We start from the raw sequence: 24,684 nt of genomic DNA on the forward strand, positions 1-24,684 counted from the left end.
CATCTTTACAGCAGTGGCTAGTCTGGTTTACAATAAGTGAAGGGTAGGGTGATGAACTTGTTAAGCAGTAAAACTAGCACTAGGGATCTTGATTGGTTCCAGTGTTTGTAATAGCTTTCTCTAGGCTTTCTAGCTTAGTCTGGTCTCTTTGGCTAAGTGTTCTTAGCCTCTCTGTTGGCTGCAGCTGATGGGTTGCTAGCTAGGTTGTAATACTGTTTTGTGCAATCAATATAAGCTTTATTTGCCTGCCAAAAAAAAAAAAAAAAAAAAACGATGAAACTTAAACTTGCAAAAAAAAAAAAAAAAAAAAAAAAAACAAATTCTATTCATTGTCATGGGACTCGAGCGGCAATGTTATAAAACTTTTTTGGACACAACAAGAAAACACTCGTATAACATTCTTCACCGTCACAAATAATACAAGTACCAGAAAAGCCGATTAACACTAGTACACTAAATACTCTGTACATGTGATTTAGATATTAGACCCGATGTGAAGACTTTTGAGTATGATGTTAATTAATTTAAATAGTTTTTGACATCTGAAATTTACAAAGAGAAAAACAACATTAATCAAAAGTTGAAGACAAAGAGTTGTAGGTTACAATCTCAGTACCCAACTTGCGAGTCAACTCGTGCACTTGTTAGACTTGAGAGTTGCTCTATCTTAAAAATCCTACAGTCAGTATGCATAAAGAATGGATAACTTTAGACAAAAATAATAAAAATATTTGCAACAATTTTATATTCCTTCGAACACTGTTTTGAATTAATTTAGAAAGTTACACGTACATATTACTCATTATTATAACTTAGGTTAAACCGCTACATCGTTAGCATCATTTACACTCTATGCTTGATGGTTTTGGATCCTCTAGAGTTCTAAAATAACTCTACAAGATGAAAAATCAATGGTTCACATATTATCTTTCCAAAAGTTCCCCTATTTTTTCTGATCAATATGAGCCATTGATTTTAAAATGTAAGATTTAGATAAAACTTTACCTTGTAGAGTTTTATTAAAACTCTAGAGGATCCGGACTCATACTTGATACATGAAGATATAGGCAAGCTTAGTGCAAGTTTTAATGCTTTTTATTATAACTTAGGTTAAACAGTTAAACGTGCAGCAAATCTCGTTACAAGATGAGACACAAAAGGTAAATATTAATCATCCCTTGTTGGCAAAAAGGTAAATCAGATGAAATTCGCTAAAAAGTGGTGAATACGAAATTGTTCATAAAATTAAGGCGGTAAATATGAAATAACATTTTATAAGATGGTAAGTACAAAAATATGAAGCTTAAAAGGTGGTAAATATGAAAAAAAATATTAATTGTAAGATACAATTGTCCTATTCGATAGCAGGCCCGGTGGTGGCCCTGTGCAACCTGGTCAACAGCACAGGGCCACCCAAAAATAAAGGGCCCAATCGAAAAGTCCAACTACCTATTAAAAAAAAAAAAAAAAAAAAAAAGAAAATGCTCTTAATTGAGAATTGCGAAACAGACGTTAGGACTTAGGCATTCAATTCAACTTCTAGGAAATCGAAAATCACGGATTTCATGGCATTGAAAAATGTAAATCAATCACCTCACCAACTTCCCAAATTTAATTTCCTACTTTCCTTCCTCAATATTCAATCTCCATAACTCCATTCAATCACCATGATTCATCTCCCCTAATTTAATTTTCTTTCCTATTCCAAAATCTCAATTCCAAAAATATTGTTTTGAATTTTCAACTGAAATTTCACATCAGATTATCAATTTGACCGAAAAAAAAGATTTTGCCATCAATGGAACCGATAATTTCGCAACAAACGGCTAGATTTTCCCCCTTTAAATTCTTCTACTTTTTTCAAACAAATCATCAATTTCATATTCTCATTCGAAGAAAAAAATTATCAGATTTAGATTTGGGGATTCATTGATTTGTTGAAGATGAAGAACAAGATTCACAGAGCCAAAGGTATTTTCTTCTTAATTTCGTCATTTTACAATGGAATTTCCGATTTTGTTATTTTACAATTGATTTTTTCGATTTTTTTATTTTTCAATTGAATTTCCGAAAATTTTACAGTTCCTTATTTTAATTCGTTATTTATCAAAATTTCGTTATTTTCGATTTATTTTCTTTCAGAATTTCGTTCTTAATTTCGTTAATTTCGATTTATTTTCGTTCAAAATTTCGGTATTTTCGTTCTTAATTCGTTATTTTCGATTCTTAATTTGTTATTTTCGTTTCTTAATTCGTTATTTTCGTTTTATTTTTGTCAAAATTTCGTTATTTCGTTATTACTGACTTTCGTTATTTCCTTATTTGCTTCTTTTGTTTTGAAGCTAAAGAGTAAAGATTAGGAGAAGCCGATAAGCCGATAAGCCGATAATATCATGTTGCATCGGTCCATCTTTTACTTTTAGTAATATTTTGCTTATCGCACTTTTTTTAAATATTAGGGGCCCCATTTTTTAGATTTGGACAAGATTAGAACAGGGCCTCCGAAAAGTTCAAGACGGCCCTGTTCGATAGTCATGTTGTCCTAGAAGTATTTTGGTCTTATTATAAGGGCAATATAATTACAAATGGGACAAGGGGATTCGAACTTGAAATCGATTGTACACAGGCCCTCAGTTTAGGTCAGAATCTCATTGGTATCGACAATTGAGTAGATGTGTTGGATTCAAGTTAGTTATTTTGGAAAAATAGAAATGTGCAATAGAAAGAGCTTGAATACAGTCGTAGACCATTAGACCAATCCCAAACCTTTAAAATGCATGCAATTGGAGTACTATGCTTATAAATAATCATATGGGTCACCAAATCACAAAATACATGCAATTGGAGTACTATGCCCACGTTACAACTAAAACCCGATTCCAGGCATTTATTTCAAAATCAAAATTCATTTGTTCAACAAATATGTGACCAACCATTTTACACAGAAATGGGGCAAACCAGTACTAGGATAACAAATACAATCAATAAGAAATATAACCAACCATCTCAATGTCTCGGTTTGGGGCCGAACATGGATACCAAAGAAAGAAATTTCGCTAGGCGCTAAACACCCATCTAAAATTTTTTAAAATAAAAAAAATATCAGTTCTTCACAGTTGTGACAAACTTCAGCAACATCTGAACAACTTCAGGAGATATACTGGAAGATTGTGCCTTCAGCTGTTCGATTTTAGCATCAGTTTCTTTTTCAAGACGCTTCACATTAGCACCAGAGTCTCCGCTACTCTGTAACATTAGGATAGGAAAGAATGAACACAGTTACAATGAGTAATAGGTTGAAAATCAAAACGAAAGACTTTAAAAACAAATAGCGAGATTAACTCTCATTTGAACGCTGTATTTTTGGAGGATAAGCGTCCTTAAACCTCTGTTTTAATTTGCTAATGAACCCGACTTGCTCTAGTAGAAAAATCGTACAAAAGCCACGGCACAAATGATGCGCTTATATTACAAGCGCATCCTTTGGTTTATATAATTATATTTTTATTTTCTTAAAAATAATTTTAAGATCCGCTGATAGGAAAAGCGAATCATTTGTATCTCCTCTCTCTCCTCCTCATACGGTCACTGGCTCTGGCTCATTGCTGCTTCTCGCTCTTTCACTGCTTCGCATCTCCTTCTCTCTCCCTAGCTTGCATCTCCTCCTCCCTTTGAGATTTAATGGTGATATTTCTTGTTGCGACGGCGGAGCGAGGGTGAAGGTGGTGCTTGTGGCGCTTCAAAATCTTGCTTAGGGTTTCGATTTGGGATTTTTCTTGGTATGAGCATATTCAAATTTCGCTCTTCAAGTTTCGAATTTTTGGTTTGTTCGAATTTGTGATTTTCGTTTGAAAAATTTTCTGTTTTCTGCAAATTTTTGTGCAAATTATTATGCGATTATTACTCTATTTTTTCTACGAATAATAGAGGAAGCGAATTACTTCTATTTATTATGCAATTTAAGATGCGAATTATTGTTCGAATATATTATTGTTTTGATTTTGGCCCAGATGTCATTACATAACATTTCTTCATTTTACGATGTTGTAAGATATTAATTCTTCTGTATGCTATAGCTGTTACCATGTCTATTTTGTTCTTGTTTTCTAGCTTAATGACCTTGTCTGTAAACTGTACTCTATAATACGTAGTATATAATACTCTTTTGTAGCATTAAGGTTCTTTTGCATGTCATACTGCTGGGACAGACTCAGCTCACTAAACAGTGTGTATTTATGTTAATTAGGAAATGTATTTCAATAGGTTGGTTTATTATCTTAACTACCCCAAACAATTTGGTATTCTTGCACTTGACATCATATCAGCGATATCACTCCTTAATAACTTTCATTGGGTACTGTCATGCAGATTGATTTGAAGGAGAAATATTGTTTTTGAATTTGAATTGGAAATTCTAGCGTTTAAGGAGGGTTTAATTGGGGTTTTTTTTGAGGATTTTGGTTGTTGTGTTTGCTGATTTTTTTGACGTTTGCTTGTTCCTATGGTTGATTATAGATTTTTATGGTGGTGTTAATCGTCCGAGTATGTAAGATAAGGCAAAAAAACTGACAGCCCACTGAGTTATGTTCATCTTCTCTAAAGAAGATTCTGATGTAGTCCTGAACATGAAGTTCTTGTCACATTTGTCAGGTTACAATATACGAGTAATGTAGGACTGTGGCATAAAGTCTTAATTTTTTTTCTTTTGTTTGTAGGCTGGAATTTCTCTGGGTTGAACTAATTAATGATCGTCTTGTATGACAGGAAACGAGGAATTAGCCCTAACACTGAAGAAGCTAAATAAGAGTGGAATTTACTAATTGTTGCAGGATGATGGGAGTTTAAGGAGGTAGAAATAGAAGCTTCTAGGTCGTGTTGGAGGAGACTTAACTGGTTGGCCTTTGAGGATACCTTTCTTTTGCCTCTTTCCATCAAATTTCCTACTTTCTGAATATAAGTTCTTTTTGCACATCTTTGTCGGGCCAAGTGGAACCTGAAGTTACATTTCACTCCATAGGAATTATGTCCAAGACCTTGGAGAAAATAATACTCGTTTGCTTCTGGCTGAATAGCAAAGTTCTGTTTTCATTCAAAGAGGACTCTCAGTATCGTTTTAAGCTCGTATTCACTGTCAAGTACAATATTGTCTCTAGTCTCACCTACTCTAACACCGTATGGAGAGCAAAAGTTCAAGGTGAATATTGCTGCAATAAGGTTAGAACGCAAATCGTTCATCGACATTTTTTGTACACGTTATCTCTAAACTTCGTTCATCGAGATTTTTTGTACACGTTATCTCTAAATCGTTCAAGGTGATTGGGAGTTAAACTTTGCTGTCAGCAACACATGATTTTGAACAATGCTTTCTAATCCATATAGATGTAAACTGGTTAGGCAACATTGGAATTGTTAAATCAACTTATTAGTTACTTTTGACAATTGATTGTTTTATTAAAATGGAAAAGATTATCTTGTTTGGCTTGGCCAATTTACTTCATGCATGGTCTTCACTTGTTCTCTGTTTTAGTTTTATCAAAATTCAAATGGATGTTTATGCTTAACTAGCAATTTGACCAAGTTCACTTAACGGGTCTCCTTTGGATGTTTCACTTTCATCTTCGGTCGTTTTCTTCAATTAATAATTGCAGATCGTTACCTAAGTATCTATAGAGAGTGTGCTCATTCTGGACACCAAAAATTTTGTTGCGCTGATGATTTGGTTAATTGTGCAAGAAGGAACAACTTGGGCTTGCATGCTTAAGTTCCCATTTTCTTTAACACCTACTCTCCTTCAGATTTGATTTCATGAACGTGTATTTATAAAGCTTGAACTGTTGTACCTTAACTAGCTACTTTTTCTTCTTATTGCGGAGTATTATGCTAATAACTGAATTATTATGCTACTTGCACATACTCATTAGCTCAAACAGGTTCTGTTTCTGAAGAGTTACTACTTCAGTGAATTAGAAATAGATTTTCACCCAAACCAATAAAAATTGAAGTTAATATTTGTTCAATAAGCACATAACGTGACCACTTTAATAATTTTAAACCCTTTACATGTTTAACGTACTTAGTATTAGGTTTCCAATCCTCATTCTCATCTACTTTGGTAAAGCTAGGCACATTTAAGGCTCGTTTGATCGTTATGTCATATTTTGACTTAAATGGCCGTTTTCGCTCCCAACCCTCAACTAATGAACCAAAATAAACCAAGATAGGTATTCCAAAACCCTTTGCATGTTTTATATACTTAGTATTACGTTGCCAATTCTCATTATCATCTACTTTGGTCAAGTTAGGCACATTTAAAGCTTGTTTGATCGTTATATGTGATATTTTGACTAAAATAGCCATTTTCGCTTCCAACTCTCAACTAATGAACCAAAATAATACATCAAAACCCTTTACATGTTTAATATACATAGTATTAGGTTTCCAATACTCATTCACATCTACTTTGGTCAAGTTATGCACATTTAAGACTCGTTTGATCGTTATATGTCATATTTTGACTTAAATGGTCGTTTTCGCTCCCAACTCTCAACTAATGAACCAAAATAGGTATTCTAAACCATTTACATGTTTAATATATTTAGTATTAGGTTGTCAATACTCATTCTCAATTAATTTGGTCAAATTATGCACATTTAAGGATCGTTTGATCGTTATACTCCCTCCGTCCCAAATTAGTTGCTACACTTACCTTTGCACAAAGTTTTAGGTGATAAGTGGTTGTTTGGTTATCAATTGTTATTTTATTGAAAAAGTAGATGTGATAGGAGTTAGTGGAATATTTTTTTAATTGAATGAGAGGGTGTGGGGACCAAAAAAGTTTTAGTGGGAAGAGAGAGACAATATAATAATTGTGGGGTCATTCCTAATTTAGAAGTGTAACAAATAATCTGGGACGGACGAAAAAGGAAAGTGTAACAACTAATCTGGGATGGAGGGAGTATGTCATATTTTGACTAAAATAGTCGTTTTCGCTCCCAACTCTCGACTAATGAAACAAAATATTCTAAACCCTTTACATGTTTAATATATTTAGTATTAGGTTGTCAATACTCATTATGATTTACTTTGGTCAAGTTATGCACATTTAAGGATCGTTTGATCGTTATACTTCCTCCGTTCCGGAAATATCGCATCATTTCTTTTTTACACTACGACTTTAACCATTTTTTATGATTCGTACGTAAGGAAATTTTAGTCATGTGGGTCATGTTAGATTCGTATCGATATATATTTTGTAAATATTAATTTTTTATAATTTTTACTTGCATAGGATTTGAGATATTAAGACTCAAAGTAATGGTAAGAGAAGTAAAAGTCAACCATGATGCGATATTTCCGAAACCGAGAAAGTATGTTATATTTTGACTGAAATAGTCTTTTTCGCTCCCAACTCTCAACTAATGTTATAGAGTCTGCTATAAACTTGTAAGTGCCCATGGTCCATGGGAAATAAAAACACTCCCTCTGTCCAAAAAAAATGGACATGTCCAGTTCGCTGTTCTTTTTTTTAATACCATTGTTCTTTTGATATACCATTGTTTTCATTTTTGATACCATTGGAAGTGAAATGTATTTTAAGAATTGTCATGTTATGTTTTTACTTATCTATAATAGTTATTGATATACTTCCTCGGTTCACACAGATCAGAAGTGCAATAATATCATTCAAATACTCTTTTAAATAGTTATGTCCCTTTTGTTCCCTCCCCCTCGCATATTTCAATTGTTAAACTACACATTAAGACGAACAAAATAAGATCTCACATTAATATGTTTTGAAGTACGTCTTGGAAAGAAATTAGAAGATTCTCTTCCATTGTGAATGGTGTCAATATTCCAAAAGGGACTAATATTCGAGAACAAAGGGTGTACTTTTTTAAGAAATAATCAATTATATAACTTTTTTCTAGACATCTCAAGAAGTGCTTAGAAAACATAGGTTTTCCATTGGAGATGCATGACCAAGGATATTAGCCTATTATACAAGAATATATACAACTCCAATAACCATTGCCTTAAAAAATTTCTCATGTTAAAGGACATTAGTAAATCAGTAATGGAGGGAAGAGAAAGAAAATGGGACAAAGGAATACAGGAAGGGGAAAACTTAGCTTTCTGTATATCTTTGCTATTAACCTTAAAGGAACCTCTAAGAAGAAAAAGAGATACAAACACATGTACAAAAGAAAGTTCAGTAAATACTAGATTTGTATCGATCTTACCTCTGCAAGTTTTCTCTGGTATTCGGCTTCCATTTGTGCACGAAATTCAGCAATATCCCTTTCAGCCTCTTCCTTTGCTTGTCTTAGTCTGGCCATCTTGGCTATTAGAGAAGGAATAAAAGGTAGAATAATGAAGTCAAAACCAAAGGCAACAAGTGAAAATTGGCAGGAAAGATGAATTCATTAAAAGGCCATACCGGCCAATTTAAAGTTGTTATGCATATTTGGTTAAATTGTTTCTTACCACCTAAAAAAATTGACAAATTATTTTTTACCACCTAAAAATAAAATAAAATTTGTTTTTACCATCTTTTAACTACAAAATGGATGAAAACGTTATGTGAATTAATGGGAAATAAGGGGAAATAGTCTCTTATATGCATGAAAATCGTGGGAGAAGAGAAGGAAATAAAAAATATAGTCGTTGAAAAGGATCCCCATAACGTTTCCTTCGATTTTTCCAGTTAAAAGGTGGTAAAAAAAATTAATTTTTTAATTTCAGGTGGTAAAAGACAATTTTTATTTTTTAGGTGGTAACAAATCTTTTGTCAATTTTTTAGGTGGTAAAAAAAAAATTTAACCTACATATTTTAAGGTGAATACAAATTATCAAATACAACAGTCCATCCTATATAACAAATAATGCCAAAGCTGCTTGGAAGCCAGCTTTTAGCAAGAACTCCTATTAATCCCCATCCGCTATAAACAAATACAAATAAAAATCAGAGATAGTAACCAAATAATACTATGTATTTGTTACACATACTCAACGTGTAGTATCCATCCTAATATCAAAAATATGAGGATGCTTTTTAAAGCAAGTTCTCTTACTACTACTACACACGAAAAACATGAATTGTGATCCCCAAACACAGAATTTTAATGCTCTAAATGGAGAAAAGACATACTTCAGAGTTCAGACAATCAATACCATTAAATGTGATCAAGGCGAAATTATTCCAGTTGATGTCTAATTGTGTATGATAGAGACAAATAAAAATTAAATAGCAGTACATATAATGTGAATTTCAGGCATACCGTTTTTGGCTGTATTAACAATGTGTTGGGCTTCTTGCTCTGCAGCCAACAAAAGTTGAATACCATTTTGGCCTCTGTTTGCTTCCATACTTATTGTGAAGGCTCACACGTCCTAAAATATTACCACAAATATTTCGTTATGAAGAGAAATATTTCAGTGTGGGAATAATTGCAGTTTAACCTCCTCCACTAAGTGAATCAACAAATGGACCATGATTGTGAAAAATGAAGGAAGGAACTCTATTTCCAATTGACAAAGAGTTAAAATAATTTCATCTTGAAAACCATCTAAATCATCTGGATCAAAGATTCAAAAAGGTCTCTCAAACAACTATCTAACAGGAATCTATATACATCAAGATTCAGGTCTTGTGGTGACTTTATAAAGATGATGAACATGAGTGGATTAGTGGACCGATAACAACAATTTGTATGGCGAAAGAATTACTTTATTCTAAATTAAACTCATCCCGTTTCCAATTCGAAAAATACAACAAGATATTAAGTTTTCTAACATGTGACCAACTAAAGAAACAACCAAACAATAGTCCACAATTTAACATCAATTGTCTAACAAAGTAAAGAAACATGCTATACAAGGATCTCCTTTAGGAAACCGCAACAAGCATCTCCATGTCTACTTGCCTACCGACTTCAAAAACTACTACCGCCTTTATTACATTTATAATATGTCTACATGGAGACCGCAGGAAAAGGAATGCTCATCAGCTATTTCAAAATATTTTTTATACAAAGCTACCGAGGAATCATCACAATTGCAGCACCGCTCTAAAACAGAAATAACCACAATCACATTACCCTACCATCAAAAGTTAACTTGCATCATGTCTTATTGATAATTTATTGGCTCTCTAGAGCTAGCTAATAGATCCATGATTAAAAGATTTACAATAAGAGAACATGTATGACACAAAAAAGAACAAAAATTTTCCTCAAACACACATCCATGAGTTGTTCCTCAATACCGGCAGAAATTAAGATAAACCTGCAAATGTAATGTTACCGCCTCACTTTAAAGGTTGCTAATCAGAGTGAACTGTTCTAAAACTCATCTAAAAGCAACAGGACAAGTAACTAAAAACACAAAGAAAATAACCAAACTAATTGTGCCCCCACTAACAAATTATCCATCTTCCAAACAACACAAGAAAGCTAAAAGACAATTTCAAATCAGTTACATGGATTAAAACATACATTCAGATATTACAATGTCGATTCGCTAAAAATATGATTGCTAGAATCATGAAAGCCAAAGGATATAATAAGGAATTTGAATTTTAATCAGTTAAAATCAATAATCAAGACTATCTAATACCCAATTCGAATTAAAGAATAATGCTTAAATCCTATCTCTACTGATTTTAATTATTAAAACCCCTCAATTTTTGCCATGCAATGAAGCAAAAATCTTTAATTTATTGGGGAAAAAAACTGAAATTGAATAAGATTCATCAATAAAGTTAATTTTCACAAGCAAATTATTAAAAAGTGTTGTAAGAGTCGGTTCTTCTCAAAAGCTCTTGAGGCGTACGATAAGCGTGCGAGCTATCCTACACCATCACCATTGAAATGGCGAAGCGAGGAAGGCCACGGAAGAACCGCCCAAATAAAGTGCACATAAGGCTTCTCCGGTTGTTTCTGTGCCGGGATCTGGTGCTGGTGACAAGAGTACGCCGCCAAGTGCCATGGTTCCGCAGCGACCTTTACCGACTTCCAATGGAGCAGCCCCAGGAGATTTAGTTTCGCCGACAACATCAAACCCTATTAAGAAGGAACACGGGAGTGTTGGCGACTCCCATGGTGGAGTGTCAAGGAGACACCGATACCGGAGGAACCCCCTGTTCAATCAGTGGTATCGGCGACACCGATACCGGAGGAACCCCCTGTTCAATAAGTGTTTGAGAACAATCGGATGGCAAACAAAGGTATGAAATTAGCCTACGTTGCTCCAACTTTAAAAAACTGGTGATTCTATAGCTTGTTTGCAAATGTCTGATGTTGAATTAGAAATAGCTAAGTGGAAATCTGCTTTGATTTTGTATGTTGTGGGAGATGTACCTACGATTAAGTATTTGAATACGTATATTGAGAAACACTAGGGTGTGAGCCAACATGAGATTTTTTACCACTCTGAAGGATATTTTGTCATCAGGCTCAAAACTGTTGAAGAGAGGAACTCAGTTCTTTATGGTGGTCCTTACACCATAGCACATAAACCTGTGATAATAATAAAAGCTTGGTCTCCAGGCTTTTGTTTCAAAGATGAAATCCTTAAAGTGGTACCACTTTGGGTTCAATTGCCTAATTTGGCTCTTCATTACTGGGGGGTTTGATTCCCTTAGCAGATTGGGAAGCTTAATTGGCACTCCCATGTTTGCTGATGAGTGTACCACCAAGCAAACCAGAATCTCGTATGCTAGAATGCTTATTGAAGTTGACATGACTAGACCTCTAGTTCGTAAAATTCTGGTTGAGGACCCTTTTGGCAATGTTAGTGAACAAGTAGTTTATTATGAATGGGAGCCTCCCTTCTGCCGGAAGTGTCAAAGGGTTGGTCATGTTTGTGGAAATAGACTTGACCAGCCTGCTCAAAAGAAGCAGAAAGAGAAAAAACAATGGGTTCCAAAGCGTACAATGCCTACTGAACCTGAACTTGTGCAGCCTGCTCAAGAGATCTCTGAAAGATCTGAAAGAGAAGAGAATGGTCTGTCCCTCGACGGAATATTTCTAGAGCAGAACAAGCTGAAGGGTTCCAACCAGTACCAACTAGGAATGCATATGATATGCTTCCTATGGATGAGCCTGTTATTGACCTAGTTTATTGACCTAGTTGAATCTCATATGGCCACTCATTCAAGTGGAGGCGGGGACCTTATCCTCTTTGGGTCATTATGAGGTATCTCACCTGGAATGTGAGGCGCTGTAATAAGCCCTTCAAGCAAAAAGAGATTAAAATCCTTTTGCAAAAACATAAAATAGATATTTGCGCTTTGTTGGAGACAAGAGTAAAAATAGAAAATTTTCCAAAAGTTTCAAAGAAGATTTTTAAATCCTGGCAGTTATGCATAATTATAATCATGCTGTAAATAGTAGAGTGTGGATTAGTTGGAATCCAAGGAAGGTTGATGTTTGCAGAATTACAGATTGTGGTCAAGGTATTAAGTAACTGGCCTATAAGTGGGGTCTGAATTATTCTTTACAGCATTCTATGGGTATAATACTGTTGAACTCATAGAGGATTTGTGGTCTTTTATTGCTGGTGTTTGCCAGGGGCCTTCCTCTTATAGTAGTGATTTTAACTCTTTATTGTTTACCGATGGCAGACTCAATGGAAACCCTGTAACTGAGGCGGATATTAAAGGTTTTAGTGATTGTATGCAACTAAATTGTTTATCTGTTGTGCGAACTGTTGGCAGCTATTTTACTTGGTGCAACAATCAGGATGACAGAATTGACTGGTGTGTGGCTAATTCTGGTTGGTTCAGCCAGTTTGCTCATGTGGTTGCAGAAGTCTTGGAGAGAAATATCTCGGATCATTGCCCTGATTGATTACACTCAGCAAAATGTCAAGAGAACTTCTCCATTCAGGTTCTTAAATGTTCTCACTCAGCATGATGATTTTATTACAATTGTACACAATGTTTGGCAGAGGCATAAACTTAAAGCCTTGAAGCATCCTCTTAAAGCTTTAAATTCTCAACACTTCAAGGGGGCTACGCAGAAAATTAGTTTGCTTTGAGATAGCCTTCATGAAGTTCAGAGGCAAATGAACCAAGATCAGTTCCCCAACCAGCTTTTAGAAGAGGAGAGGAGCATTTTGGGTCAGTTGGAAAACTGGTGCAAGATTGAGGAGACAATTTGGCAACAAAAATCCAGAGCTGACTGGATTTCTCTAGGTGGTGCAAACACCAAATTCTTTCATGCCTATGTCAAGGAGAGGCAAAGCCAAAATGCTATCAAACTGCTGCTCAGGGGTGATGGAACCAGATGCAACACTCAAAATATGATCAAGGACGAAGTTGTGCACTTCTATAAGCTTCTGATGGGGTCTGCTGCTAGTTCTTTGCCTATGTTGGATAAGATATACTTCGTAAATGCTCTGTGCTCACTCATCAACACCAACTAGACCTTTGTGTTCCTTTCACACCTCTGGAGATCAAAAAGGCTCAGTTTGAAATGGACTCTCAAAAAGCTCCCGGTATTAATGGTTTTAACGTTCATTTTTCAAGTAGGCTTGGTGTGTGGTTGGTGCTAGTGTTGTTGATGCAATTCAAAATTTCTTTGATACAGAGTTTTTACTTTTTACCTAAACAGTTAAACTGTACTTATGTGACCTTAATTCCTAAGGTTGATAATGCAGTCACTGTCAGGGAGTATAGACCCATTGCTTGTTGCTCTGTTGTGTACAAGATTATTTCAAAGGTCTTAACAAACAGAATGCAACACATCCTGCCTTTTCAGATTGGGGAAGGGCCATCTGCTTTTGTTAAAAGTAGGGTCATTTTTTATAATATTTTGATTAGCCATGAGCTTGTTAAAGGGTATGGGAGGAAAAACATCTTCCCTAGATGTATGCTTAAGATTGATCTCCAGAAAGCTTATGATTCCGTAGAGTGGCTGTTCATTAAGCATCTGATGCTGGAATTGGGGTTTCCATACAAGTTTGTCAAGTGGGTTACGGCATGTCAAACTACGGTTCCTTTTCTTTTAATGTAAACGGGAAATGACTGTTCCTTTTGAAGAAAAAAAGGGTTGAGACAAGGTGACCCCATCTCACCTTATCTATTTGTGCCCTATATGGAGTACTTAAATAGATGCCTTTGTGACCTAAGAAACAACTCTAGTTTCCACTTTCATCCTCGATGTAAAAGGCTCAATTTGACCCATGTTTGTTTTGCGGATGACTTGCTACTTTTTGCAAGAGGGGATATTTCTTCTGTTAGGTGCTTGTTTGAAGCCTTTTCAAAATTCTCTGTTGCTTTACAAGCTAATGTTGCAAAGAATGCCATTTATTTTGGTGGTGTGCCTGAAACATTCAAGAGTCGATTCTTTCTGAGTTTAATGTAATCAAGGGTGACCTCCCGTTCAAATATCTTGGGGTCCCTCTATCTACAAGGAAGTTAACTGTTATGCAGTGCCAGCCTTTGATTAAGAAAATTCTTGCACGCATAGACAGTTGGACTTCAAAATTGCTTTCATTATGCAGGTCGTTTGCAGCTTATCAAATTACTTGGTGTTCAGACCTAGTGGTGCCAGGTATTTCTCTTACCAAAGAAAGTTATTAAGCTTCTGCAAGCAGCTTGTAGGACTTTCGTTTGGGCTGGCAGTTCCAATGTTTCAAAGAGGGCTTTAGTAACTTGGGATAAGATTTGCTTACCTAAGGCTGTTGGTGGATTGAATGTGATTGATATTGGAATATGGAATAAAGCTGCAATCTACAAACTTTTCTGGAACATAGCTCAAAAGAAGGATAAGCTATGGGTGCGTTGGATTCATCAGTATTATGTGAAGGGGAACAATATTATCACTATGTTGGTGCCACATCAAGCCTCATGGGTGATAAAAAAGATCTTCAATGCCAGAACTTATGCTCCTGGTAACTCGAATATTGTTCAGCAACACAAACTATCTATTAGTCAAATGTATAGGGAATTACGAGGTAATTTTCAGAATGTATAGGCAGTTGTTGAAGCAGCACAACAGCAACTCTGTCTCACATAATGTCTACAGAATGGCTATCTCTGTGACTGTTTGCTGTTTGTGGAAAGAGAGGAATGCAAGACGGTTATCTCAGCTGATGCAGACTCCGAATATGATTGTTAGGCATGCTTCAATGTTAATCTATACTAGATGTTATAGTATTAAGAAGTTTGCTAGCATAGTCTAGGTATTTTGGGTGCCTTGCTGCTGTTGCAGTTGGCTTGTGTTTTTTTGGGTAGTTCTTGTCTATTGGCTGCTTGGAACATGTGTTTGTATGAAGTTTGTTCTTTCTTGATTTTTGGAAATAAATCTCTACTATTCACCAAAAAAAAAAAGTTAATTTTCACAAATTCAAATAAAATAAACAATGAAAATCAAAGAGGCGAACACATAAATCACAAAGATCGGGGTCTAATCTAAACCATATAGTCTGATTGCCGATGAAATCTGGGAAAATAATAATATTGTAATCTAGTATAATTATGGTTATTATAAAGTGTAAATCAAAATATGTGAAGAAAATCGACGTGCGTTGATCGAGTAAAAGAAAGTGAAGATCTTGCAATGAAAAGCAGAGAGAGGTGTCTACTGCCTTATTTCGCCTTCTTTTACGAGTATAACCGGAGACGTGTCATGTTTGCGTGACTCGTGCCTCAACATGTCATGTCTGGCCAATGATAAGTTGTATCGTGTTTAGAACAGGCCATGATAAGTTGTGTCGTGACGATCACTTACATCTCTTTCAAATTAGGCTCATTCACAGGTTATTGGCCCCCTAATTTAAAGATTTTTATGTTAATTGGTTATAAATAAACGTGTCGACGTGCGGGTTTGCCTTTCGTGCTCGTGTCAATTTTTTACAACAATGCCCTTGAACAACCCATGGACCATCAACCCGTCTGTTATGTCGTGTCGGGCTTACAACAGGCTTGTGTCATGTCAGGCCAATTTCGTGTCACGCTTGAAAAGTCCTCAACTCGTCTATAATGAGAAATGTGAGTCGAAGGATCTACTATTGTTATGTTTTGTTCCCAGGTCTAGTCTAATTTTTCTAGTTTTTGGTCGTTTGAATGTTTTATGGGAGTGATTTTTGCCTTTCATGGTCGGTCCTGATCTGGTTTTTCTGATATGATCTAATAAATAATAAGAATGAGGTAAAAAGAACAGATAAACGCCCACTTCATGAAGGGTAATTATGCCCTTTTACGTTTTAATTGTTTGATTAGTCTAATGCACTCAACATTATGCTCCGACATCCACCCAAATTCTCACGATTTTCTCTCCTCTTTTTGTTCTTTCCTCTCGTTTTTTGGTCTCCTCTGCAAATCCTTGAATAACCAATTTCTTTGCAGTTCTTGCAAATTAGTGTTCAAGTAGGTGAATTTAGTTTAATTTTTACGCCAGTATTAAATACAATACAAAGAACTTAAAATAAAGAATTGCTTAATAACTTTTAAAAAAATGAAAGACATTATACCCTTTTATTGTTGATTTTCTTTAATTAGTTATTCGGTTGAAGACATGAAGTTATGTGTTCGATTCAATTTTTTGAATTAGAGTTTGGTTTTGATTTTTTTGTTTTTAAACGGTTTGTAAGAAATTACTTAAAATTTGTAGCTTATGATAGTTTGGGAAATTAGCGCTTTGTGCTTTTAATTTTTAGGGAAAATCAGTTGAGAGTTGTTTACAAATTTTACAAGTACTTGGATTTTACTAATTTCACCCCAAGAAATCATGAGTCAAAAGTCGCTCAAGTATGCAAAATTAATATCACTTCAAGCACCACAACCAATTTTTTCATATACACATACTGCCAGTACTTAACACATCCCATAAAGGATCATACTAAGAGTAGTAGAGTACAAAACACAATGCGCACATATTCAACTGATTAACAGCTTGATTGATTAACAGCTTCAGAGAGACTGTTCAAGTATGTATAAGTCCAACTACAAGAAGGTTGAAAAAAAAAAAAGACAACTAGCAGAAACAAGCACTGAATGAATATCTGCTTATCTGAAAATCTTGACTGACAAATCGACAATCGGTGATCTCCGAGAACAAACGTATTTTGGGTTTTCCCTGAACTAATATAATAGGGGGTAATTTTGAAATCTCATTGACTAACAGGGAAAACCGAAAATTGTCTTTATTGAGTATCACATAGTACATACATCCTCCCACCATCCTAAAAAGAATGAAATTTCAAAGGTTTGGAAACAATTAAGTAAATGCTGAAAATTCCTATTCCAAAGAACTCATCTCTGTGCATGATATACAAAACAGATATTGGCCTACAAAATTGGGGAAACAGTTTAGGAATCAGTTTCTATTTCAAGTAAGCAAGTCACCCAATTGATTGACAAAAGCACAGCAATGGTCATCGGTTAAGAAATCTGAGAGCTTATCAAACACAGAAATTAAAATAGATTGACTATATTGCAATCGGAGCTAGATCTAAAACAACATCAACAAATCATCAAACAAATCACCAAAATTTTAAAACAGTACTGATTTTTATACACTAAGCATTAACCAAAATCAACCTAACAATTACACTACATCAATTAATTATTAAACCAAAATTTAAAATACCCAAATCACTGGCAACATTTATATCTAACTAATAATAATCAACAATCTTCAAAAAAAAATGAATCATGGCAGCATTAAACCAAAAAAATGATCGATCGAAGTAAACAACAATTCAATCCGATTAATAAAACAAGCAGCAACCAAATTTCAAACTGAAACCCGATCAATCAAAAAACCGAAAAAATGCGGGAAATCGAAGTTAGAATTTAGAATGAAATTAGAACAGAAAATTACCTGAGATTTGAAGGGGATTGAAGAGAGAGAAAGTGACAGAGATTAATCAGTCACCGTACTCAACGATCGAAAGACAGAGGAAAGCCTCAAAACCGGAGAGAGAAAATGAGGAAGAGAGAGAAATCTAGCGAGAGGGAAACGCGGTTGTAAAACAGCTGGGGAGACTAAAAAAAATTCGCATAAAACACACAAATAATAATCCAACGAATTTCTGATTAACGTTAATGTATTAATCAAAGTTTTAATTAGTTTCAACTTTTTTGGGGGAATTTATATTTGTATGTCCAATAGGGTGGTTTTTGTACAACTGATCTAATGGGGACGATCCTTGGCCGCTATTTGGGGAAAATTGGGGCCCACTATTTTGTGTATTTTGTTTTATTTTAATAAATAAATAATTAATACTCGTAATAATCCTATCCTATTTTATATCCTATATCGTATCATATCCTATCTTATCTCATCATATCCTATCCTACCCTACCCTATCCTATCCTATATAATAATAAAAGCTCGTGTATAAAAGAATGAGGAAAGCAATTCCGGAAGAATCATATATGTAACTATGGAGTTTGTTTGTCTACTTTAAATCTGGAAGAATCATATAGAAATATGGAGTTTGTTTGTCTATGTTAAATATGGAAGAATCATAATTGTAGACATGTTTATGGTGCTTAAGGAGTATGAATTTGATATTCTTTTAGCTTCCGGTGGGTTTGTTTTATCTGAATTTGATAAGTATGGAGTGATTAAATATGTCAGTCACTGGTGAAAAGGTCGACTTCAACGGTAGGATTTCCACGGTTGTCGATGATATAATGCGCCTTAACTGATTCAACAGAGTAGTCTTTGGTGATTTTTTTCCGGTGATGACCGGAGTGCTGGTGGAAGCGGCAGAGGCTTTGACAAAGAGGGAAATATAAGGGTGTGAGTTGGTGGAGGAAGGGAGAGGAGTACGTGGAGAGGAAGGGTTTTGGAAAAACATATATTTCACAATTATCAAACGACCTAATCAATTACAGAACTTCATCAATTAAACAATCAAATTGAGAAAATAGGCCATGAAATATAGCCATGACAGAGTATATACATTAGCTACTTAACAATGACGATTTCACTGTATTCATCAAAACTTAGTCTTGCAGGCATGTATGATGGTGAAGCAGGCGTATATAATGGCGACGTTGGTCCCTAGAACGAATAAGTCGGCATGTATTAACGCGCAGTGTACCTGGTGAGTATTTAGGGCTCCCTGGTGTGTATGATGGTCAATATTCAGGAGAATAGATAATACATTCTAGATCATTATCACTAGTAGAAAAAATGTCATTTGCAGCGCGCGTAAAAGGGGATTTTGCAGCGTTTTTGTGCGTTGCAATTATGATGGTTGCAAATATTGGACTTTTATTCGTAGCGAACTAAACCGTTGGGAATAGCCATTAATTACACCGCACGATGTTTTACAAGAGCTATAAAAAGTCTACTTTTCACAGCCTTTTGCAGTACGTAGGTGCTACAAAAAGAGATTTCAAAGCCACATTTCTGAAACTATATGCACACTTAACAATACGCGCTGCAAATAGTATGTTTATTTTACAAAAAAAAAAATCACTACAATAATAATGCATTGTTTGTTAGGTTATGATACATATGAATAAACATAAATCATGCGGAAAAATCATAAAGCTAGGAAACATATTATTTACACATAATCATTTAGGATAATTCAGATGCATACACTTTGTAGCGTGCCCTCCCTAGCTGCGCCCGAACCGAACAAGAACAAGTCTTTAGGACTCCAAGTGCCGTCCCTCCGTAGATAGTCCACAGCACGTCCGGATCCGCCTTAAGATTGACCAACTTGAATCGCCCTTAAGGTGTTAAGTTATGATACATATGACAATTCATAAATCATGCGGAAAAACCATAAATCCAGGAAAACATATTATTTACACATAATCATTTAGCATAGTTTAGATGCATACTCTTTGTTGCGTGCCCTCCCTAGCTGCGCCCGAACCGAACAAGAACAAGTCTTTAGGACTCCAAGTGTCGTCCCTCCGTAGATAGTCCACAGCACGTCCGGATCCGCCTTAAGATTGACCAACTAGAATCGCCCTTAAGGTACTTAGAATTTTCGGCACTTTATAGGCAATTGTATGACTGAATTTTGCTCTCAAAAACTCACTTTGAATACTTGAATGCTCGATGTAAATATGTGACCCTAGGCACCTATTTATAGAGTTATGGAAAAGGATTTGGAATCCTATTAGGATACTAATTTATTTAATTATAATCCTACTAGGACTCTAATTAAATAAACTAAATCTTTTAGGATTAGATTTAATCATATGACAAATCCCGGTAGCTTTAGGATTCGAGTAGCAAACAAACACACACACACGCACAGCAGCCCACGAGGGGCGCCATGCGCGCGCGCGCAGCCCGCGAGCTCGCAGCCCACTGCCGCAAGCCCACACGCTGCCGTAGCCTTGGCGCGCGATGGGCCTGCCTTGCGGTGGGCCAGGCGCAGCCTTGGCTGGTGCATTTGTGGTGAAGGAAATAATGCCCTTGGTCCAAGTATGCATTCTATGCTAAGTCTAATAAATGCGGTTCAGTATTAATTAACAAGTTAATAATTCAGTGAGATCAAGTGAGCTGAATGCCTAGCTAGAGGCCGCTTCAGTTCAAGTGGAATTAATGATATTAATCCACAGCTTACTCTTGACTGAACCCGTAGGGTCACACAAATAGTACGTAAACGGATCAAGTATTTAATGGCATTAAATACTCCATCTATGAATATTCGGAACCGACGGATCTTGGTTTCAGTGAGAGCTAAGATCGTCACAGGCAAGAAATGAATACTCCGGAAACGATGATATTGCCGGAAACGGAAATATGGATCGTATCGGAAATATAAATATTATCCAAGTCGTAGATGTTGCCGGAAACGGAAACATGGTACGTATCGGAAAATATTATCTGAAATGGAAATATTGCCAGAATCGGAAATATTGCCGGAAACGGAAATATTGTCAGAATCGGAAATATTACCGGAATCGGAAAATAATTCCGGAAACGGAAATATTAAATATTTGTTCGAAACGGAAATTAATTCCGGAATCGGAAATATTAAATATTGTTCGTATCGGAAATGAATTCCGGAATCGGAAAATTTAATCGGAAGCGCATCGTACGAATAAGCATCGGACGAGGCCTGCCGGACGAGGCCCAGCACGAAGCCAGGCCATCGCCCAGCAAGCCAAGCGCGCCGCACAAACAGCCACGCCAGGCCCAGCGCAAGGCCAGGCCCAGCAGGCTGCGCAGCGCGCACAGCGCGCGCGGGCGCTGCGTGGGCTGCTGCTCGCGCGCACGCATGGGGGCCCATCGTGGCTGCTGTGCGTGTGTGTGCAAGTGTTTGTGTTCGTGCACGTTTCCTAAAACATGCAGAGTTCGGTTAATGATTAAATTCTATTTGATAAATTAATTAAATTAGAGTTCTTGTAGGATTCTAGGTTTAATTAATTTGTATCTGAATAGGATTTCGATTCCCTTTCCATACCCCTATAAATATGAGGCTAGGGCTCACAATTTATAACGAGTTTCAAAGTATTCAAAAAGTGAGTTTTTGAGAGAAAACTAAAACACACATCTTGCTCATAAAAGTGCCGAAATTTTCTAGTACCTTAAGGGCGATTCTAGTTGGTCAATCTTAAGGCGGATCCGGACGTGCTGTGGACTATCTACGGAGGGACGACACTTGGAGTCCTAAAGACTTGTTCTTGTTCGGTTCGGGCGCAGCTAGGGAGGGCACGCAACAAAGAGTATGCATCTAAATTATGCTATATGATTATGTGTAAATAATATGTAATCCTGGGTTAATGGTTGTTTCCGCATGATTTATGTAATATCATATGTATCATAACCTAACAGTGGTATCACGAGCCCCTTATTATTTTCATAATCTAAATTGCATGAACATGGTTAAATATTACAAATTTGTAAGAATTAAAAGGGTGATTAATTTTCGTAATTGTTAATTAATTGCAAATTGCGTTTATTTAATTATACGTACGCAGTTTTTCGGCAGTTTCTTCGTTACTCATCCTAATTGAGTGATTTTTGTGTCAATTCCGCATGTAAAAGGCATTCTAAAATTTTGACAAAAATAATATTTTTCTGCCGAACCCAGAATTCTCAAATTCGAAGCCTAACTATGACTTTTCGAAGGTTTTAGTTTTTTGAATGCAAAATTTCGTAAATTTAAGATGTTAAATTAAATATTTGCGATTCTTGTTGATAAATCTTGAATTTTTGATTGACCTACAGCATATGTTTAACAAGTTTGAATGCCTAGTCTTGTTAATTATGCAATCTAATTTGTAATTATGATTAATTTGTTGAAAATTAGAATAATTTAGAATTAATTTGATTTTCATAATTAATTGTAATTTAATTAGAAACCTATGATTAAAAACCACCATAAAAATTGTAAATTTATGATAAATTTTAAATTTTTATGACCTAGACTTGAATCCATAACAATCGGAAATCAATTGAATAATAAATTTTCGATTTTTCGCCCTAAAATTATGAAATTAATATTTCTTATTAATTTGTCATTAATTTTAAATATAAATTTTAATTTTTTTTTATGCGATTCGTTCATATAACTTGCACGCACGAAGCAATGGACGCTTCGTGTTACCCTTAAGGGGTGTTGTATAATGCTGGCATGCGACGACGAGCAAGGGAGCTCGTCGCCCGTGCGGCACGAATGCAATGAGCAAGGGCGTAGTGCACGAGCACAAGGCAGCAGCCCTGCCTTGTGTCGTGTGCCACGAGCAATGGACGAATGGGCATGGGCGAAGGGCGAGCCAAGGCAGTCGCGTGTGGGCAGCAAGCGAGCTGCGCCACAACGCGCGCTGCCTCGCACAAGAGCGCGCAGCCTCGCGCGCAGCGAGCGCAAGCTCGCGTGCCACGAGCGCTGCGCCCAGCATTGCTCGCGCGCACAACGAGCGAGGACTCGCGCGCACAGCCAGCATTGCTCGCGCGCCCAGCGAGCGATGTCGCGCGCCCAGCGATCGATGGCTCGCGCGCCCAGCGAGCGATGTCTCGCGCCCAGCGAGCGATAGCTCGCGTGCGATGAGCGCTGGCGCGCGCAGCGAGCACCAATGCGTGCGGAGGCTTGCGATGGGGATGCAGCAGCTATGCGACGAGCGCATGGGCTGCGCGCACATGGCCAGCAATGGCTGTGTGCGTGCGGCCCATGGGCGTGCAACGCGTAGGGTGTTTGCGTTACGATTAAAGATCGTTTTGAATGTTTAATTTGAAAATTTCAGTTCACGTAATTTTAATTAATTTTAAAATTAATAATTTAAATTATTTTCTTGGATTTTAATTTTGAATATTGTAATTATAATAAATTTTATTTATTCTAATTATTTTACTAAAATTAAAATCATGAATTAATTTAAATACGACTGAAATTAAATTAAACTTTTGGATTCAATTATAAATTGATATGAGCTTTAAATTTTAATTAAATTTGTATGTTTCCGGTTGGACTAGAAATACATTTTTATGTTTAAAATTAGTAAAGCATATAAATTTATTGGTTTAAGTGGGAGCGCTTTTAGTCATAAACTCTTGATTAGGTCTACAAATCCTTAAGGTTAAAACAACTTGATTAGAATTAATAAGGACTGAATAATTGGTAGATTATTGGTGCCCTTGATTAATTGCTGCAAATGTTTACGTGATGCATAATGTGTTTTACTAACCAGCTATGTGGGCCATTCATGATAATGAATGGGTGAATGGTATATATTGTATATGTACTGTTTTGCAGGTTATGAAGTGACTAGTATGGCCCAAATAGGATAGAAAATATGGTCTGCGTACCATTAATTTGAATGTAATTGGTCTAAAGTACCAAAGTTATTTTTCAATTCAAATATGGTCTGCGAACCATCAAATAGTTGTAATTAGTTATAGCTTATCCTATTTGAAGAAAATGGTGCCTCCCACGGAGATTTTCAAGACGGACTTTGAAGTCAAAGCTTCAAGATGAAGTCGGGCCATACTAGATCACAAATATCTTATGCATGTTTTAAGTTATTTATTGCTTTTAAATATGTCTTAAAATGCATGAGATCAAAAGCTTGATTATGTTGCATGATTAAGGATTTTAGTTCACTTAAAATCTAACCAACATAGTAAGAGCCTTAAGTTCCAAACTTAAAAATTGAGTTAAAAGGTGCCATGCCAAAATATACACTTGCTTGGATATCCTTTACATCAATCTAGTAATAGTTTTCTCTCAGCGAGGTGTTACTTATTGGTCCTAAAGGGGCAAGGTACACAAATAATTGTGAGTACATGTTAGTTTTGGTGAAACTCAACGATATAAGTAAGGAGTCCTTTTATGTCGTGGCAAAATCGATAGGTTTACCTAACAAGTTCTTAGACGTACCTATCAACCAAGAGTAGTTTCTAGACTATTAGCAAAAGGCTTTTGCTTACCTAAGATGTTTTAGGATTAAGTCGACAAACTGTGCTTAGTTCTTCAATGATTTTAGGGTCTTGGAATCATTTTATTCACACCTGCCGGAACAATAAAATCGAATAAAATGCTAATAACTTGTTTGAATTGCATGGTTGCTTTAATTTCAAGTTATTATTCATGATAAATGTTTAGACTTTGCATGCTTCAATGTATGTTTTAATTATTGTTTATAATTAAATATCTTGCACTGCAATAAATCCTTTTAGAAAGGTAACAGTAAATTTCCTCGATTGGTAGTGAATCCAAGAACGATTCACGGAAAAGAGAGAAAATGAGCAATTTAAA

At 35.8% G+C, this 24,684-nt stretch overlaps 1 protein-coding gene and 2 long non-coding RNA genes across 3 annotated transcripts; 2 read left to right on the forward strand and 1 right to left on the reverse strand.

Moving 5' to 3' along the window:
- The first annotated feature begins 1,421 nt into the window (after window positions 1-1,421).
- Window positions 1,422-5,497, forward strand: LOC130462676 (uncharacterized). Its single transcript, XR_008923329.1, has 3 exons — window positions 1,422-1,971; window positions 2,343-3,779; window positions 4,765-5,497. It is a non-coding gene; the product is annotated as an uncharacterized lncRNA (long non-coding RNA).
- On the reverse strand, window positions 2,861-18,049 carry LOC110779044 (V-type proton ATPase subunit G 1). The gene is made up of 4 exons (XM_021983575.2): window positions 17,829-18,049; window positions 9,279-9,390; window positions 8,241-8,341; window positions 2,861-3,246 (listed from the first exon to the last, which is right to left on the reverse strand). Exons 2-4 carry the CDS (start codon window positions 9,364-9,366, stop codon window positions 3,103-3,105), a joined length of 333 nt encoding a protein of 110 aa, XP_021839267.1. The 5' UTR covers window positions 9,367-9,390; window positions 17,829-18,049; the 3' UTR covers window positions 2,861-3,102.
- LOC130462677 (uncharacterized) lies at window positions 9,990-15,334 on the forward strand. Its single transcript, XR_008923330.1, has 2 exons — window positions 9,990-11,224; window positions 12,716-15,334. It is a non-coding gene; the product is annotated as an uncharacterized lncRNA (long non-coding RNA).
- Window positions 18,050-24,684: the final 6,635 nt, after the last annotated feature.

Source organism: Spinacia oleracea, chromosome 6 (assembly GCF_020520425.1).
Source record: "Spinacia oleracea cultivar Varoflay chromosome 6, BTI_SOV_V1, whole genome shotgun sequence".
Taxonomy (NCBI): Eukaryota; Viridiplantae; Streptophyta; class Magnoliopsida; order Caryophyllales; family Amaranthaceae; genus Spinacia; species Spinacia oleracea.

Excerpts from the sequence above, each read along its gene's own strand:
- LOC110779044 (XM_021983575.2), bottom strand. The coding sequence starts at position 9,366 with ATGGAAGCAAACAGAGGCCAAAATGGTATTCAACTTTTGTTGGCTGCA. Across the intron at positions 8,342-9,278 it reads TGTTAATACAGCCAAAAACG|CCAAGATGGCCAGACTAAGA; the intron begins GTATGCCTGAAA and ends CTTCTCTAATAG. Across the intron at positions 3,247-8,240 it reads ACCAGAGAAAACTTGCAGAG|AGTAGCGGAGACTCTGGTGC; the intron begins GTAAGATCGATA and ends CTAATGTTACAG.